Here is a 19,874-nt window from a genome sequence, read left to right as displayed (position 1 = left end):
CCTCAGTGATTCTCTCCTGGTGGGACTTGCTTAAACTTCTGACCTCCAGAGCGGCATATTTGGGGGTAAGGAATGCAGTTCAGTTAACAGACTGTTTGCTTGGCATGCATGAAGCCCTGGGTTCTATGCCCAGTGCCCAACAAGATGGGAGGCACAGAAGCAGGATGATCAGAAGTTCAAGGTCATCCCTGACTACAAAGCAAGTTAGAGCCTAGCCTGGGCTATCCTGAGACCCTATATTTTGTTATTATAATTTATTCACATTATGTCCCAATTGTTATCCTCTCGCTCTTATTTTCCAATTCCCTCCCCCCCCCTTCCTCCCTCTTCTGCCCTATTCCTGTCCCCTAGACCTCTGACAGATGCTCTCCTCCCCCACTGTCTGGCCACAGCCTATCAGGTCTCATCAGGATAGCCTGCATCCCCTTCCTCTATGTGCCTGCAAGGCTATCCTGCCAAGGGACAGTGATCAAAATGTGGGTACCAGAGTGCATATCAGAGGCTCAGCAGCAGTTCCTACCTCCTAACCTGCCCCCCATGCCCATGGAGAATTAGCTGTCCATCAGCTACACCTGAAAGACACTGTCAACAGAGCAAAAATGACAGCCTACAAACTGGGAAAAGATCTCCATCACCCCTACATCCGACAAAGGGCTAATGTCCAAAATATATAAAGAACCCAATAAATTAAACTACAACAAACTAAATAATCCTATTAAAAATGGGGTACAGAGCTAAACAGAGAATTCTTAACGGGAATATTAAAGAAATGCTCGACGTCCTTAGTCATCAGCGAAATGCAAATCAAACTGATTCTGAGATTCCATCTTACACCTATCAGAATGACTAAGATTAAAAAAAAAATCTTTTGAGTTTCTAAGTATGGTGATTTGTCATAGCAGCCGCCTGAGAATGCCCAGTGAAGGAGAAACTCAAATCTTGATACTAATTTTTATAAGGCCTTTCGACAGTTCATTTATTCAACACAATCTAGCACTGAGTATGTTCCAGCGCAGGGCATGGGGTTGGGCAGAAGACCTTGCCTCCTTGGGGCCCTTGGCAGAGGACCTTGCATACAGGAGGTGCCTGGCCAGCAGGGCTTGCCATGGCCGCGTGGAGGCTGCAGGTTCTGGAGAAGCTGCTGGCGAAGACTCTCGCTTTGTTTCACTTGGATGTTACCCAAGTGTCCCTTCTGCTGGAAGCGCTGAATAAGAGGAAGTATCCATCTCAAAGGCAAACACTAAGGATGGCATTGGTCAATATTTGTATGTCTCTTCACTGTATGTGATGAGTGAGCCAAAGGACGTGATCTCGGGTGATGGTAGGCAAAGCCCTGCCACTGCCGGGAGTTGGATGTGGGCGGCCTTTGATGCCTCATTCCTTCTGCTTCTGTGATTGGGGCCAGGAACACCGCCGGAGAGGCAGGGCTATCTTTCCAGGGACACTTGATGGGGTCTGAAGTCCATTAAGTACTGGTGAGGATCCAGCCCCAGATAGGTCTGGGTTCCAAGCTTAGCATTTGGGTTGGTGTGGTAAGCAGGAGTCACATGAGGCTCTAGAGTAGGAGAGTGCCCTCCCCACCCCCTCCAGTTCACTTGTGGTCACTGTGACCCAGGCGAATCACTCCGAGGGATAGAAGGAAGTTCCTGCAGCCAGCCCATTGCCTCCTGTGCATATGTGTATACGCATGTGAGCACATGTGCAGGATACCCCTACCCCAGGAAGCAGATCACTGCATTTACATACACACATCCTAGACCCACAGTCCCTTTCACTCATAGCCCAGCATATCTGTACACAGAACTCTTCACACCGTGTCCATTAAATACATCATTAGGGCTGGAGAGATGGCTCAGCGGTTAAGAGCACTGACTGTTCTTCCAGAGGTCATGAGTTCAATTCCCAGCAACCACACGGTGCCTCACAACCATCTATAATGCGATCTGATGCCTTCTTCTGGTATGCAGATGTACATGCAGGCAGAGAATTGTATATATAAAATAATAAATAAATAAATCTTTAAAAAATAAATAAATAAATAAATAAATAAATAAATAACATCATTAATCAAGATGCCACCATACCATGTTACCTACACATTCTCAGACACCCCCATTTCTCTCCGATATCACTCCCTATGACCTCATGTGTGTGCATATGTAATGGTGCACATGCACCCTCATGCTCACATACATGCCATCTTTTCCTCCACCCACGATGGGCCACTCCTCCTGTGACAGATGTGAGTTTGGAGAGAGCTGGTATGACAAGTCACACCGAGTCATCCACACTGTCTTCTGTTTCCTTTGCACTTCAGCGTGTGATGAAGATCAGGGCTCAGTGTTCAGATAGCCTCCTGTTCTTCCTCAAAGAGTTATGTTTCTGGAACAGCTCGGAGACACAAGGCTATTCCCCTGCCGTTGGGCACCCCTTGCTCCTGGACCTTGGCTGGGCTTGCCTGGGATGGTGAGGGAACACACCTGGGAAGACGTCTCCTTCCAGAGAGCTACAGACCCTTGAAGTGAAACAGCCTGGTTCCAGGGTCTCTCAGCGTTTGGCAGCCATGGTTGTTACGTGGCTGGCTCATCACGCAGGGGAATGAAGACTCTTGACAAGGCCATGTTTGTAGAGAAAACACTTGCAACCACAAGCAAACTGGCCGCTCCCTAGCTCCCGCTCCGTGGTCGGCATGCTTCAGTGGGGGAAGCCTCATAAAGCAGTCGGTGCACTTGCTCTCCAGACAGAGCGTCTCAGGGCCGAGCATCCATCCACCTGCCTTCAGAACCTCTGAGGTAGGAATGAGCCAGGGAGCTGCTTCTCCCTCTGGTACATGGGTATCCACCTCCAGTCTCCCCCCTTGCAACAGGGCTCCACGTGTCCCTGACTTGCAGGGGACATTGACAAGTGCCATCCTGATGGCCTCCAGCTAGGCCATTGCCACACAGGCTCCTCATTCCCGTGGCTGGGGTGAGACTCTCTTTTTCAGAGCTGGGAACACGTCTTACCATTAGATTGCTCTGGTTTCTGGGGAGGTGGGCTACTCTCAGGCCATTCCTCACTTGGCTACATTGACGTAGAGCTGGGAGCTGCCCTGGGTTCTCCCTGGTTAAGAGTTAGACAGCTGAATACCACGCTAGTCAGTCACAAAGGGCTGGGCAGGTGGCTTCAGGTGACTGGACTGCAGAGTGCTAAGGCTGAGTCTTCTCTGCAAGTCAGGGAATTCCCTTCCATTTCCCTATCAGAACCCCGTCATTCTCTTTTGGCACTGCTTGGGTCTTTGGCCCACTTCATCACTCCCCCCTGTCTGTTGTGTTGCTCTAGGAAAAAGACACATCTTCGGGGTGGGGTGGGGTGGGAATTGGCTATATTTAGACACTCTCATGAGTTCTTACAAAGCAGATGGTTCCCAAGCCAGAAATGAAAAACTGGGTGTGTTGAGGTTTGGAGCAAGGCTCTTGGCTACCGATCAGCATGGGCACAGGCTGGGATGAGACACAAGTGCCCAAGAGTGTCATGGATATGCTGGCCAAGCTCTCTGATCCTTGTCCCTACTCTGGCCCACAGATCCTGGTGCAGTGGCCAGGGCAGCCATGGCTGGGGCGTGCAGTCTGGCCCTGCTGCAGGTGCTGCTGTTGTTGGCCGTGGCCAGGGCCTCCTTGCCTGGCACGGTGGTCCGACTCAACAAGGCAGCACTAGATTATGGTAAGAGACCTGCCAACTCGCCACCCAGAGTGTAGGTCAGAACCGGGTCTGAATGAACACAAACATCTCAGGGGAGATGTATATTTTGTATTCTTGTGGTGCTTGGGATGGGACCAGAGCCTGGTGCGTGCTGGCCAAATGCTCCACCATTTAGCTGCATCCCAGGCCAGGCTGGCCTAGAACTTGTGAAACCACGAATACAGGTATGTGCCAGCGGAGGGCCTCGGTTTGTATGTGTCACTGGGTCCCACTGCTCAGTGGTGAATTAGGGAGTCTGTGGTGAGCGGTAGTGTGAAAATGCAAGTGCGTACACTCAGCTGTGCCCTTGTACCTTGGGTGGCCATATGCTTAAAAACAACAAAACTAGCCAACCAACCAAGTAAACAAAAAACCCAAGACTTATTTTTTGTTTGTTTGCTTGTTTGTTTCTTTTTTCTTTCGAGACAGTGTCTCTCTGTGTAGCCTTGGCTGTCCTGGGCTTACTTTGTAGACCAGGCTGTCCTCGAACTCACAGCGATCCACCTGCCTCTGCCTCCCGAGTGCTGAGATTAAAGGCGTGCGCCACCACGCCTGGCTCAAGGCTCATTTTTAAACATTAAAAAAAACTGTGAGGCAAGGTCTTCTTAGGCACCCCAGGCTAACCTTGAACTCTCAGTCTTCCTGCCACAGCCTAAATAAACGCTGGATTTAGAGGCGTGTGCCACCCCCAAACCTAGGCCAGCTGACTTTGAGTGTCTGACTTTATTACTGTGAGTTCTTAGGAGTTTGCAGTGTCAGGGAGAGGTGATTTGAGCACCAGAGAGGGTATGTGTCTGTGGTGTGTGTCTGAATGTGTGTGCACAGGTGTGCTGTGCACCCCAAGTGCACACATGTGCATGTGTGGTGTCTGTGCCCACACACGGATCCAGGAGAGGCATGCCAAGCGCAGCAAGGCAGGGGGCATGCTGAAGCTGGATCTCTGCAGGGCGCAGCCGAAGAGAACCAGCTGCTCTGTGCTGCTGGGGGCGGTAACGGTGGCGATTTGGGGGTGTGTGAGAGTTGGAGAAGGGGGACAAATGTCTCTCCCTTCTGGCTTGCCTGCTAGGTGCCCTCAAGTCCTGGCTTTTCCATGGGAAAAGGCACAATGAGGAAACTGAGGCCTACAGGGAAGGACAAAGTCACAAAGGTCCAAGATGCCAGCACAGAAATCTTTCCCACCAGCTGCCTCTCAGGGATCTTTCGGGTTTCCACAAAAGTGGGGTCTGGAGGTGCTTCCTTGAAGGACAGATCCAAGTCAATTAGAGTGTGAGGGACTCTATCCAGACCAGAGAAGGGGCTTTAACACAAAGCTGTATGTGAGCTAGCAGCTTTCCCAGAGCACACTCTCTGGGACCTTGCATCCGGGCAGATGGATGGACAAGGAAAATGGTCAGTGACCCGTGCAAGAGTGTGATTTACACACAGCAGGAAAGCATGCCTGGGACAGGGACTTGAGCATGGCCTCCTGGGGTGTCAGTCCCGCCCTCTGCTTGCTCTGTGCAGGGCTCTTTTGTCCCTGGCTCATCTGCTTGTGTTTTGTTCTCAGTGGGTGGAACCTTGGCAGGAGGCTTGCGCAGCCCACAGTGCTTCCAAGCCCCGATGGGCAGCTTCCCCTGGAGGCCTCCCCCCCCCCCCCCCCCCCGCAACCTCCCCACCTTACCCTTTAGTTCCCCACAGTGCAGGCCCTGTGTCAGGGAGCACTGTGGATGGAGTCCACAGCCTAGGGGTGATAATCTGAGCTCAGTCACAGACAGCTAGGTTTGGGGTGGACACCGGGAGCATGGAGACCACGGCCTCTCAGCTCTTTCTTTGGAGAAGCCGAGGTTCAGATGGGATAGAGGACGTTTCTTTATGCCTGTGAGCCTGAGCCAAGTTCTAGCCTCTTGGCTGAATTTCATGCTTCCTTCCTGAACTGTCTCTTCTCCCTTTGATTCCACTTGTATTTACTTAGCTGGGGCCTACCAGTACAAGTGTGTGTGTGTGGGGGGGGGGGGACGCAGCAGCTTCAGAGGGAAGCTCCTTTATCCAGACCAGCCTTTGTCTCAGCCAGGTGTCTTTACTTCCCTGTAAGATGGACATAAGAATAGAAAAAAGTGCTCAAAACAGCACCTGGCACCCCTGGAGCACTCTGCGTGGACAGGGTACCGTTAGTGTAAAGTCCCACAGCACCAGCACTTGCACGAGGAGCATGCTCGTGCACTGGCTGTTTGCAATGGTCCCGAGAGATGAGCGTAGAGATGGGGGAAAGCGTAGCACAGAGCAGCCACATAGGCAGTGAATGGCAGAGCTGGGCTTTCCGTCAGGAACCTGGGGCACGTGTGATCCGGATGATGCTGTCCCTCCCTTCTCCTCTCATGGGATGCCTCCTCAGAAACTAGGATTGGAGGGTGGCTCCTTCAGCTCTGTGACTTGGGAAAGCTCTAGGGGCAGCTGGGGCTCAGGCAGAGCCTTGCAAGAGGGCTAAGGATTTTATTGTATTGGAGGAGTGGGATGAAGAAGGGGCAGGAGATGGGCGGCGTGATGGATAGGATATGCCACGTGGGCTTGCACGGTGCAGCCATTCTCCCATGTGCCACTCCAAGCTTGTCCCATCTGGTGTCTGAGTGCCTCTACCTGAAGGGCAGGACAAATGATACATGATGTGTTCTTCACGCTTGGTGGAGCCAGGAACTTGACCTCATCCTGCCCTGGTCCCACAGTGTCGGACATCGGGAAAGCCCCTCTCCAGCGGGCCTTGCAGGTTACTATCTCTGATTTCCTGGATCCAAGGGGTGAGGTGCTTCAGTCTACCAGGTGAGTGCTCCCACCTTCTGAAGAGAGTGCTCCAGCCCTCCTGTTGCTAGCTTGAATGTTTTGTTGGCCAAGGGAGTGAGTGCTTTGGCTCACTGGGAGGAGGATCCTGAATGAGCCTCTCAAGAGTGCTCCAGCTGCTGGGTAGATACTCTGCCTAAGGAGGTGCTCCCACCCACTGGGCACGATGCTCTGGACCATCAGATTGAGCATGTGGACCCACAGGTGAGTAAGCCTCCCCAGGCTAGAGGCTCTCATCATCAGGTGTGAGGTTATAAGACTTGGAAGACGGGGTCACCTGGCAACCCTGAATCAGTTCATAAGTTTCTCATCTCAGGGAGTCAGACTGTGGCCCCGGGGCTCACAGATTATGTACAACTATTAGCTTCTTCCTCCAAATGCTTGACATCAAATTTATATACAAGGGCAATTTTAATTTTATCCTCCTCCTGTTAATACGCAAAAACTCAAATGGGTGGAGACATCCCCAACTCAAACACAGTAGTCATGGTATCCTTATGGGACCCTTACGGGAATACCAACTGGCTACTGCTAGAGTTTTGAGTGTTCAAGAAATCTATCAATCTGCTTATCAACCTACCTACCTACCTACCTACCTACCTATCTATCTATCAGCTATTATTGTCTTTCTTTCTTTTTGTTCCTGTCTTGCTCGAGATGGGGCCTTGTTGTGTCGCTGAGGCTAACCTTAAACTCACAATCTTCCTGCTCCAGCTTCTTGAGACACAGGGATCAGGGGCCTGAAACACCGTGCCCAGCTTATCATGTATAATCCTGAACGGTGGAAACTAATAGAAAAACTTAAAGACACCAGAGGGCCTTTGCTCTCAGCAGCTGTGGCTGAATTCAATAGGCTCAAAGTTGGCCTGTGTGGTGAAACAGCCCTGGACCCACATCACCCCAGGCTAAAATGAGGAATTGCAAAGTGAGGCCATACTCTGGATAGCTGAATCATCCCAAACTGCCTACCCCTGCCAACTACCAGGCAAGGAGAAAACGACTTTCACTTCAGTACAAAGGAAGTCACCAAAGTAGCTGGGAATGCTCTGCTGCTTGGAAGGGAGGGTGTTTCCTGTTGCTGAGGGACAAAGGCGATGCGAGGTCTGAGGTCTAGAATCTAAGGCAAGAATTCTCTGGAGATTTCTGAGATGCATGGAACCCAGTGTCTCTTTCCCCAACTTTATGTTTCCTGGGATACAGTCAGGAACAGTTAGAAACCCACACAGTCATCTTGCTAAGTCCTGTGTGAGGCCAGGCCCTTCTGCTTGCCTTCATGCCAGCTGGGAATCTTGCGAGTCTCCCGTGTGTGAGAGCGCTTACCACCTCTCTGACCAGCGGCCCACTCATCAGAAAGCCCTTCTTTATAACATCAGCATGTGAGGTTGGCCCAGGGCAGCCTCCCTGCAGTTGATTCTGTGTTTGATGGCCGTCCCCTTGTCCCCCAGATTCCAACCCTACAGGGTCCAGATTCTGGATGTCCACCTGCCCTTCCTTCACTTGAAGTTCATTGTTGATTTTGGGGTGCACCTATCAGCGGCAGCCAATTTCACAGTCAAAGTCTTTTGGTGAGTGAATGTTTGTTGGGGGTGGGGTGGGAGAGAAGCTTCTGGGTCTCTCCCAGGGAAGAATGAGGGGCGTGAGGTAACATCTCCATGGCCCTTGCCAACCTTTTGGGGGAGTGAGACAGGAGAGAACCCTGGCGACCTTAGTCCCACCCTAATAGCTGTGCCGCTGGGAGGGACACGTCACATAGCCAGCCCTTGATTTCTTTGTCTCAAATGAGATGAACCTTGCAGGTGGCTGTGAGGGTTGCATCGGATGGGCTTGGTGCTTTAATTATGGCGTGTGGCTTCTTCCACAGTGCAAAGAGCAGAGTAGGTGCTCACTAGATTGTGTTATCAGTATTGTTTCTCTGGCTGGGTAGCTTCTGCGTAACTGCATTTAATGCTAAAGCTGTGCATTGATCTTTTAAGGAATCCTTTATCTTTTTTTTTCCCCTAACACTGTGATGTTATGGGTGCTCCTCAGTGCTGTGATGTTAGGGTGCTCCTCGGTGCTGTGATGTTAGGGTGCTCCTCGGTGCTGTGATGTTAAGGTGCTCCTGAGTGCTGTGATGTTAGGGTGCTCCTCTGTGCTGTGATGTTAAGGTGCTCCTGAGTGCTGTGATGTTAAGGTGCTCCTGAGTGCTGTGATATTAGGGTGCTCCTTGGTGCTGTGCTGTTAGGGTGCTCCTCGGTGCTGTGATGTTAGGGTGTTCCTCAGTGCTGTGATGTTAAGGTGCTCCTGAGTGCTGTGATGTTACAAGTGCTCCCTGGCTCTGTGACAGCATAAGTGTGCTGTGGCTCTGTGATTGTACAAGTGCCTCTGTGTTGTGATGGTATGAGTACCCTGAGGCACTGTAACAGGTATTTCCCCCAGCGCTAAGATGCTGCATTATGGGTGCTCCCTGTGGCTAGGCACAGAGCTGGTGTCCTTACAGGGTGAGGTCTTGGAGAGCTCAGCACAGTGCTAGGAAGTGGGCCCCACCAGTCTCCTGTCCATTTCATAGAAGGAAGTGCTGTCTGGCCCAGAGCTCTATCCCAGGTGCCACAGAGAGCCTGACTCATTTCCATCTGCTGTGCTGTGATCCTGAGTGAAGTGTTGTTTTTTTGTTTTTGTTTTTGTTTTTATTTTTGGGTGGGGCTCTGGAGGGATGACCCAGGACTGGGGATCTGTGCAGTCTTCATCCACCAGGGTTGGCTCAGGCCTGTCTTCCTGCAGTGTTCCAGAGCCCATGGAGCTGGTGCTCCCTGTGGCCTTGCAGGCTGATGTGCACGTAACCCGCGACTCTATTGGGACCCTTGTGCTCAGCATCCCCACCTGCTCTTCGACCTTCAGCCCAGCCAGCATGCTGGATGGCAGTAACAGGTGGGTTCCTGACACCAAGGCTGTGGCACCGTGACTTGAGTTTTTCATTCAAGTCTTCATCCAATCACCACAAAGGACCAAGGAGACTCCGTCATCACACCTGTTCTATGACATGGCACTCTGAGGCTCAGAGAGGACCCCGGGGCCTACTTGATGCCACACAGCCTGTGGCTTGGCTACTTCTCTGTGTCGGCTACCAGCACACACTAGTCAGTTACTATCAGTCTCCTGGAAAATACAAGGCCAATCAGCCTGGCTGGGGGGGAAGGGGGGGTTATAGGCCACACCCCCTGCAGAGGTGGCTGTTTGAGTCAGCGTAGGAGGCTAACAGCAGCTGCCACTACAGAAAGGTCCAGAGCTAAGCAGAGGCTCTTCAAAGCATCACTGGACACTAGAGCTAAAGTGACAAGTGGTCCTGGGATCACATCTTCCCTTTCCACTCCTACCCACCCATGTAGCCTGGGATCCAGCTAGTTGAGGACATGGTCACAAAGGTTTTTTTTGTTTTGTTTTGTTTGTTTGTTTGTTTGTTTGTTTTGCAAGGTCCAGTGTCTGTCTTCTGTTTCCCCTGAGCCTGCCTCAGTTATCACCTTTTTGATTGATTCCAAACCTTGAGAGGCCTCTTCTCTGAGACTCACACTCAGAGTGTGAGTGTGGGAGTGGGGACCACTGTTCTAGCACTGTCTGAAGCATGGCATGGTCTCAGATGAGCGTCTCCGGGCTGCTGGCTGAGGAACAGAGACTTCTGACCCAGCAATCTGTGCGGCTCAGCCAAGAGCCATGTCCAGGGAACTCAGAGACACCTTTTGTGCCACTTCCCTAGCACCTCCCAGGAGCTGCTGGACCTGGTGCAGGAGCACATCAAAGCTGACCTGACGGACAAGGTAAGGGGCTCCCGGTAGATGGCTTAGTGTGGAAAGCCTGAGACATGGGCTCTCAAGGGGTCAGTGGGGTGGCAAGTCCTGGGAGAGGGGACGTTGTATGTTGATGTGCATATGTGCGCATGTGCTTCAATGCATGTAAGTGTGCATGTGTGTTTCTGCATGCTCATACATGTATGTGTCCATGTATGCGATGGTACTATGTGTATATATATATATATATATTATACATAGATTATATCTATCTATGAAGTCTATCTATATCTATGTCAAACACATGTTATTTTGTGCAAACTTTACCTCAGCCAGTGATATTTTAAAAATAGAAGGCCCTCCATGGGGTGCTTCCAATTTCTTCATGAGAACAGAAAAAGAAGCTCATGTGAAGTCCTGAGGAGAAGGAGGAGGGGTACCGAGTTGTGGCTTGGAGTTTAGGGAGGTAGGCAGACAGTGGCAAAGCTCCTCCTCCTGATTCCATTCTAGAGGAGGGGATTATGGGAAATGTTTTGGGGGTAACAGTAAAAATGAACAAAGTAAGATAAAGTAAGAAGGCTGGTCCTCATGCAGATGCAGTTGGGTACATCCTGCTGCCTCTTCTCCTCAGGCAAGGGACAGGCTGGCCCTGGGTGGGAGTACTAACGTGAGGGAGGAATTCAGCCCTGGGCACTGCAGAGCTAGTCTGTTGTGATGGTTGAAATTGTAGGTGTGATCATTGCACACAGTGAGACGGCACCCATGGCCCCGAGTCCCACTGTAGGATCTTCCTTTCCAGCCTGGCTCAGCCCACCCATAAGGGGCAGCAGCAGGAGTCATGTCTACCTAGTGTGTGTCCTTTCTGTCCCAGCGGCAATGGTGATGTTCACAGGCTGTGAGCACCTTGGCCTTACAGTCCCCTCCTTGCTCGTGTGCCTATTCCATCTCTCCATCCTCTGGCAGCCTCTTGCCTCCTCAGCACCATAAGAGGGGTGGAAGCTAGCCATTCCAAGGAGGAAAAGGCAGGGATCCCAGGCTCAGGTGCACAGCCCGAGAGGCCTCTGGTGGGCGATAGCAAGGAGCTGCAGCCCGCTGTTCCTCACTCACAGGTCTGAACAGCCCTGACCACAGCTTCCTCTCTTTTGCCACAGCTGTGCTTACATGTCTCCGGCCTGGTCCAGGACCTCAATGTCCACTTGGGCACTTTGATTGGTAAGATCTGGAGCTGATAGGGTGGGAGGGCTTGGCCCTTGGACCCTAAGAACCTTCAAAGATGCCCCCCTCCCAGACCTGGAGATGGTGCGGTCTCCATTCCTGGCTTGTGGCTCTAAATAGTGTTCTCTCTTCAGTTAATCTGAGAAAAAGGAGGCCCAATGGGAAGGCCACTGGCTCAGGACTCCCCCAAAACATGGATATTCACAGAGTCTGGCAACTTCCAGACTACAGAACCAATTCTTCCATTCCAGGATCTATCAATTTTAGGTCCAATGGCCAAAATTAAAAATAAAATCAAATGCTTAAACAGTGAGTGTCACTGTTGGAGAAGTTAAACTTCTTTGATCATCAGGGTCTAGAGCCATTCTCATTGTCAGAATTTCAGTGTTTTAGGGGACAGATGCTCAGAGTTGGGGCTCCTCCCTGGGCCATTGCAGGGAGGCCATGCGGTGAGGGGTGTGTACGCCACTGGAGGTGCTGGGCCTAAGGCTTGCCTCGGTTATCACGAGGTGGCTAGTGGGTATGAAGATCCATGCCTTTTATCTGGGTACTTGGAAGTTGGTTGTATGGCCCTCTCAAAAAGGGCACATTTGTGCCCACCCCCCTGGGAACTGTGTGACCATTAGTTCTGACTTCTGAGCCTTGACAGTTACAGAAAGGAAGAAGGAAGGGGGGAGGAGAAGGAGCGGAAAGAGGAGAAGGAGGACCGCCTTTAATCCCAGCACTCAGGAAGCAGAGGCAGGTGGATGTCTGTGTGCTCGTGGCCACCCGAGCTAGTTCTAGGACAGCCAGGGCCACACAAAGAAACCCTGTATTGAAAAAACAAACAACAACAACAACAACAACAAAAAAAAAGGAAGGAAAGAAAGAAAGAAAGAAAGGAAGAAAGAAAGAAAGAACCCCACCACCACCACCATAAAAAGCACAGCTCAAAGGGGTCAACTAGCCACATGTCTCCAGAAGGCTGTGTAACAAAAATGTCTTTTACTGTGGTGTAAGAAAAGATTGAAAAAGTACACCTGGGATCCTGGCTGTATTTTTCATTTCTTTTCTATTTCCTGAATATTCACCACGATCTGAATATTTCACTCATTTTTAAGCATGTAGCAATTTGTCCTTTGTGTTGTCCAGTTCTCTGAGTGTTGACAAATGCAGGGATAGGTGATTCAAGAGACAGGACAGTCTACCGGTCGCCAAATCCCTCGTTGCTCCTTCCTCCTGCCTCAAACTGTGAGACCCACTGACAGATAAGGAAGGAAACCACACTATGTTGCCTTTACAATCAGAAAGAGAAATATTAGAGAAAAATTTGAAATTAAATCCACATGAGACAATAGAAAAGCAGAAAGCTGAAGGGAGACATATACTTATATACTTACCAATGTCTTTATATGTTTTAAAACATATACATTCATATACATTATTAAATATATGGTTATATGCCTAAATGTAACTATTCAGAGCACATAATATATACCCATAATAATTGATATCTTATAATGGATATATCAATATATATAAATGGAGATGCAAAATATACATGTATGTCCATGCACGTAACTATAGCACTGAAAACCTAGGCCATTGGGGCTAGGCAGATGGCTCATCAGTTAGGAGCACTGGCTCTTCTAGAGGGCTTGGGTTCCATTCCCAGAAGCCACATGGCACCCACATGTACACCTATCGCTCCAGTTCTACGGAATTCAGCACCATACCTTTTTCTGGCCTCTTTAGGCACCAGGAACACACATGGCACAAAGACATACAAGCCGGCAAAACATTTATACATATAAAAAATTTATTTAAAAACCTGGGTCATCCAGGACTTTGAGGTGGCACGATGGCTGAGCTAGGCTCTCCTGAGCCCTGACCCCTTGCCTTCCGGGCCTGCAGTCGTCTCTGGGCATGCACTGCTCACCTTTGCAGCCTTCCCAGGCAGAAGGTTCTGACCTGTGAACAGATTCCCACCACGGGCCTCCTTGCTGTGCTTCCCGAGAGCTGCCTTGAGGCTCCGTATGAAGTCAGAGCTGTAGTTCCGTACTCTGGCATTTGAGCTCCCGAAGGAGGCAGGTGATCAGGTGGAGAGACCGAAGCTTCGGGAGCAGACCAGCTTGTGTACGCAGTGTGCATGTGTGTGTGAAATCCTCTGGTGAGCTCTGTGGGAATGAAAAAAGACAGTGGAAGTTACTTGTCTGGTTGATCAGTGGGAATGCTTTTTTTCTTTTTTCTTTTTTTCTGTGCACTGTTCTCGCCTCTGTTAGGTGGCACTTGTGCCTGGATTGAGCCTTCTTGCTCTGTATTTTAGGCTCAATCACCTTTAACTGATTGGGGGACATTAGCAAACATACCTGTGAGCATTGTGTCTGAACCAGTCATTAGACAGATTCTGGGCTTGTGACTTTGTGGTCTGATTCTGGCTGCGAAAGGTCATAGGCAACTCATTGGCTGGCTTTAGCGATGGGCTGGTGCTCAACATTTTCCTGTTTCCATGAAGGCCTCAGTCCTGTGGGCCCGGAGTCCCAGATCCGCTACTCCATAACCAGTGAGCCCACCATCACCAGGGACTATTTGTCCGTGGATGTCAGAGTAAGTACCTTTCCTGGTCAGCCTGGTACTGGCATCCTTGGGACCTAAAAGGGTAGAGGGCGAAGGGAGGAAGGTGGGCTGGTACTCCAGGTGGGAGTGCAGCCCAGATCCCAGGCTGGTGGTGCCTGGGAGCCTCCATGCCTGATGTCCCTCATGTGTGGCCCCTGCCTCTATTCAGGCTGTTCTCTTCCTGCTTGGCAAGCCCATCCTCCTGCCTGTGCACGGTGCTCGTCCCTTTGTGTTGCCTTGGCCTTCAGGTGATGAAGGAGCCATGGCAACTGTGGGGCTCTCCCAGCACCTGTTTGACTGTGCCCTCCAGATGCTACAGAAGGCGGGTTCCCTCAACCTGGACATCACGGGGCAGCTGGTGAGGGCTGGGCCTGTCACCCAGGTCTGTTGGCAGGGTAGCCTATTCTGGGGACATCCCATAGATGTGAAATCATGAGCAGCGGGCAGCTAGAGTGGGGACTTTAGGATGGGCATTGGAAGGAACCCCTGTGGGTAAGGAACCTTACCCATGAGGCCAAGCAGTGGACTTGATTGTGAAACTGCCTAAAACCCTGCCATGATGGGGGCTGATTTCAGAATTCGAAGAACAATCCTCTGAACACCTCCACGCTGGGCCAGCTCATCCCTGAGGTGGGTAACGTCTTTTGCTAATTGTAGGCCAGAGGCTTAGGGTTTGGGGTGGTGCTTCTATGGTTTCCATCTACCCAAAGTGGGGCAGAGGTGGGGAGGGGTGGTGGTCCTGTCAGCATCAGCCCTTTAACCTTCTTTCCTGAGCTTAGGAATTGCCCATCCCAGTCAGCTAGATTCTCCTCTGCCTCTGCCTGTAGTGAGTCTACTGGGCGCTCTCTCTCTCTCTCTCTCTCTCTCTCTCTCTCTCTCTCTCTCTCTTTCTGTCTCTCTGTCTCTGTCTCTCTGTCTCTCTCTCTCTCTCTGTCTCTGTCTCTCTCTCCCCTCCCCGCCCCCCTCTCCTGTTTCTTCCTTGCCTGTAAGATCTAGCTCAGAGCCAGTGGCACACACCTGTAATTCCAGCACCCAGGAAGCAGGAAGGTCACCAGCTCAAAGCCAGCCTGGGTGTATCACAAAATCTTGCCTTAAAATAAAAAAAATGCCAGCTCAAGAATTCACTCTGTATGTCCCAGCATCCTGGGCTGGACCAACCTCTGAGCTCAGCCATGTATAGTGATGGCGTATCAACTCCAACATGGAAGACCGACAAGCAGGAGCCTGTACAACCCTGTCCCTCTCCTCCCCTGATGTCCCAGGTGGCCCACCAGTTCCCCGAGCCCATGCCCGTGGTACTTAAGGTGCGGCTGGGTGCCACACCCGTGATCACACTCCACACCGACAACTCTACCCTGAAGCTGCAGCCCTTCGTGGAGGTCCTCGCTGCAGCCCCCAGCTCAGCCTTGCAGTTCCTCTTCTCCCTGGATGTGGTGAGTGACAGGCCAGGTGGGACTGGTTGGGGTGGGGTGATGCTCCCTGAACCCTTACATGCTTCTGTGCTCTCCTTGCTTGGTTTGCTTTTTATCTGCATCCATCTCCTGAACTTGCCAGAACATTCTGCCTCAGGACCTCGGCACGTGTGGAACCCTCTGCCTGGGGCCCTCTTCCTTTGCTTTGGGCTTGGCTGCTGGTATCTTCTTCACTTTCAGTCCTTAGCTTAAGTGTCAGAGCCATGCTCAGAGCAGCCTTCCTGGGACACCCTGCGTACAAAGGTCCTCATCACTCACTGTCTTTATGGCAGCCTCTGTTTTCTGGAAAGCTCCTGTCTCATTGCTTCTGTGAGGGTCCCCAGGGAAGGGACCCCACCTGTCTGCTTTCCACTGTCATTGCTTGTAAAGTGCAGGTAACAACCTGACCCTTCCGCGAGCTCCGTAAACACGTGTGATCTGTCCTGTTTGGGGGGGCGATAGGGGCAAAAGGCTCCACAAAGCTCCTTCTGCCTTGCTCTCCTCATATGCCCAGCTGGTGAACCTGAACCTTCAGCTCTTTGTGTCCAAGGCGAAGCTTCGGGGGACCACGTCTATACTGGGGTAAGTGGGCCTTCAGCATGCTCTCAGATTTCATCATGGGAGCCTCAAAGGAAGCTGCCCCCCACCCCCTGAGCCTGTCCTTGCTTTCCTTTCAGGGGCGTCCAGCTCTCTGTGGCCACCTCCAATGTGGGCTCCATTGATGTGAGTGGGACACTGGGCTGCCTTAAGCCTTGGGAAGGGATGTGCAAGTGTGAGAATGGCAGGTACCTCAGTGCTGCCACAACTGAGTCTCCCTGGAATGCCTGGGGATGGGGACCTACCTGGTCTCCATCTGTCCCCACCTCCTTGCCTGTTTCTCTGCCTGCGGGCTGCTGATTGATACATTGGCTCAGCCCACAGCCGGAGCTTGTTGGTCAGTGGGACAGTTGGCACATGGTCAGGCTCCTGTCACCGTGCACGTGTTCTTTTGGCCCCATGCATCCATGGGGTATGAGTTAGTATTCACCCCTTCTTCCCCCCACCCCCAGCTGCCAGTATGTCAACTTAATTTCCATCTGCCATCAGGCAGTCTGCTGGGCAGCCTTCCTGCTGGTAACTCTGGTGTGAGGACCAGAGCTCTCCCTGGGCTGCCTGACCCCCCAATGCTGATCTAGTTGGGGATATGATAGGGGCCCAGCTGATGTGGGAGATCTAGCCCCCTCCTTTTCCTGGGCCCCTGATGCCTGTCTATCTGTATATTTAACTGTTTTCTCTTGTTTGTTTTTTTCTTTCTGGGGGCTGGTCCCTCTACCCTACCCAACCCCTGGCCATGGCTACAGATGGATCAAGTGCACCCAGTCATAAGCACTGTATTCCAGAAGCCTCTGCTAGATCACCTCAATGGTGAGTCCTGCTCTCCACTGTGGGGCCCCTCTGGTACCCTCTTGAGTCCACACACTTTGTGCCTGTCCATGTCCCCAAGTTCTCCCAGGCTCCAAAGGTTAAGGCGGTGGTCTAAGAGCTGCCTCCGCCTCTTGGCACATATCTGTGTAGCCAATATATGGTCTTCATGAAGCTCCTGTTCCAATCTCAGGTTCCCTTCCGTACTATGAGGATGCTCCTGCCTCACACTCTAGATTCCACAGCGTTCCCAAGCTCCAGCACAGGCCTGGCCACGGGCGGGGCTTTCCCTTCTAACTAACTTGGACACTTGTGTTTCACTGCAGCCCTGTTGCGCATGGGGATTGCCCTCCCCAGCGTGCTCAACCTCCACTATGTCCACTCCAAGGTCTCAGTCTGTGAGGTGAGAGCCTTTGAGGGGCCAGGGAGCCTCTTCACAGGGGAGGGAAGAAGGCTCACCCATCTGGGATCTCACCCTGTGTCTTCCAACATCACACAGCAAACCTTAACTGTAATGAGATGGAGGAGTTAGGACCCGTGAGACCCTGGTAGAGGGGATCCCGTCCCTCATCACACCCCACATCATGCTTCAGGTCTTCAGCTGGTTCCTGGTCCCGTGTCCTCAGATGGGCTTGGCCCCTTGGTGTCTAAAGTGAATGGTAGAGACATTCCTTGCACCTGGCAGGCAGCTCTGCAGCTGCGTGGGTGATTTTGGCAACTTCCGGAACCTTCTATGATTATTTTCCCTGGGTCTGAAAGCATAGGCCCAGGATGCAATTCTTCCCGACACAGCCAGGATGATACCTGTGATCTCTTCCTCTTATACCTGGGAACTCAGAGCAAGTCCCCTCAACAGGCTGAGCACAGGACAGGGAATGGGACCAAAGTGGGGCTTTGTCAGTGTCTCTCCGGAGAGGGTGCTCAGCCTGGTTCTGTAGGAGCGGTGGCCTCCATGCTTTGACGATCTACTTCCATGAAGAGAGGTAGTCTTGTGGCTGAGGAGACGCCTCGGAAGATAAGTACTTGTGTGCAAGGAGGAAGACTCTGGTTTAGACTCCCAGCACCCACCAGGTGTGGTGGCTCACCTGATAACCCAGTAGCAGGAGGAAGGGTCTGTCTGGGGTGAGCTGGTTAGACTCAGATGTGAGCTCCAGGTTCAGCAAGAAGCCCTGCTTTGGTAAATAGAGCAGAGAGCAATTGAGGAAGACATCAGATGTCAACCTCCAGACTCCATACATGTGACCGTGAATGTATGCAGTGTGTGCACACCACACATACATAGACATGCAGAAAAGAGAAAAAGGTAAAAACAAAACAACAATAAAAACAAAAACAAAACAGGGGACAGCCAAAACACAGAGGAGTTAGGACTGTTGGTGGGAATTGCCACAAAACACATTCCATGACTGAGCTCAGCATGGTGGAATTTTCTGCAGTGACTGCAATCAGCCCTGTCCAAAGCTGTCACTTGGCACACAGGCTTGTTTAAATGGGACTCTGCGAGTGAAGACCTGAACTTTAAGTTTTAAAAAACATATCTGGCTATAGTGGCACATCCCCACAGTTCTAGAACATGGGAGATGGGGGCAAAAGGATCAGAAATTCAGGGTGACCCTTGGCCACATAAAGATTTTGAGACTAGTCTGAGGCCTCTTCTTCCGTCTAATTAAAAAATAATAAATTGTGTTAGCCCCATGAGGCTAATGGTCACCAGACTGGACCACGAACCCTCGACTCTAAGGTACCTATGGACAGGGACTGTGCCTCATTTGTTCTCCGCTGGCTCCTGAGCATCCGCCACAGGGTTAGTGTGTGGCAGAGGCTCAATGGAGGGCTTGTTAAATGAGTGAGCAGGTGGTGGTCTGGACGTGGGGATGATGTGTGAATGGCGAGCAGCCCGAAGGAGCCTTCATTTCAGTAGTGCAGTGTGAATAGACTGGGAGGTGCAGGGAGTGCCTAGCTCTGCCAGGGAGAAGGAACCCAGCGATTCTGCACTCCTGCTCAGGAAGCAGCAATGACATGAGCCATGCCCGGAGCCTAGAGCATGTGCCAGTCTCACGCTGGCCGGACTCTTGAGGGCTCTTATTGCAATCCCCCATGGCCTTATGAGTTGAGCGCTGCTACTTAAGCGATAGAGTTGGAGACTGAGGGCCAGTGGGGTGATGGCCTCTCCTGATGAGAACACTACCCATAAACAGGTTGGAGGAGCAGTCAGGGGTCCCCCATAAGCCTCCGAGTTAGCCTACGCTTTTCTTCATCTTCCAGGGCTATGTTGTGATATCCAGTGGATTTACCTACCAGCACTGAGCCAGGACCATGAAGAGAGCCAGTTACTGAAGAGCCTTCTTTCCCCAAGTCTGGGGTCACTGAGGCAGAACCACGTAGAGCCATCGTCATCGAGCCAGACTGCCTGCCTGTCTGGGCTGCTTCATCTTTGCTGGCCACATGGGTCCCTCTCTTGCTTCCTCACTTCTTCTTGTGCCCCTCCTAGGGAGGAGGCTACTGGCTGCAAGCTGTGCAGACCTGCCCTCCTCCCACTCAGCATTAAATGTCTTCTCTTGAGCTGTAACTCCCAACTGGCTTTGTGTACCTGAGGCCAGCTCTCTGTGTGCATCCCGTGGGTCCTGGCTGCCTTCAGAGCCACCCAAGCCGCCCCAGAGAGGAGGAAGATGGGAGCCTATCACTGCTGACCGTGCCTGTCAACTCTCACCTCCTTGTTCCGGAAGCTCCTATTCTGGAAGAGGACCCTGGAGAGTGACAAGGAAGAATTTGTTTTGTGAAGGTCACGAACAGTACATGACGGTTCAGGCACTGTGCCCTCTGTCTGGTGGCATTCCCTGCCTTGTTATTAAAAGCTCAGATGACCCCTGTGAGGTGGGTGGGTGGGAAGGCAGGCTCTGAGTTCCTTCTGGTCTATGCA

General features: G+C 51.6%; 1 protein-coding gene across 1 annotated transcript; it reads left to right on the top strand.

Moving 5' to 3' along the window:
- Positions 1-2,217: 2,217 nt before the first annotated feature.
- On the top strand, positions 2,218-19,372 carry BPIFB2 (BPI fold containing family B member 2; the record flags this gene model as incomplete). Its single annotated transcript, XM_084775223.1, has 16 exons — positions 2,218-2,242; positions 3,565-3,702; positions 6,420-6,513; positions 7,977-8,096; positions 9,292-9,438; positions 10,262-10,322; positions 11,444-11,504; positions 14,002-14,093; positions 14,272-14,460; positions 14,679-14,732; positions 15,365-15,535; positions 16,068-16,135; positions 16,231-16,276; positions 16,894-16,957; positions 17,281-17,357; positions 19,220-19,372. The coding sequence occupies 16 exons, from the start codon at positions 2,218-2,220 to the stop codon at positions 19,259-19,261; spliced, it is 1,449 nt and encodes a 482-aa protein (XP_084631349.1). The 3' UTR covers positions 19,262-19,372.
- Positions 19,373-19,874: the final 502 nt, after the last annotated feature.

Source organism: Acomys minous (genome assembly GCF_964271855.1).
Source record: "Acomys minous genome assembly, chromosome: 3".
Lineage (NCBI taxonomy): Eukaryota > Metazoa > Chordata > Mammalia > Rodentia > Muridae > Acomys > Acomys minous.
The sequence above is the reverse complement of the archived record's forward strand: the minus strand, read 5'-3'. Positions and strand labels throughout refer to the sequence as shown.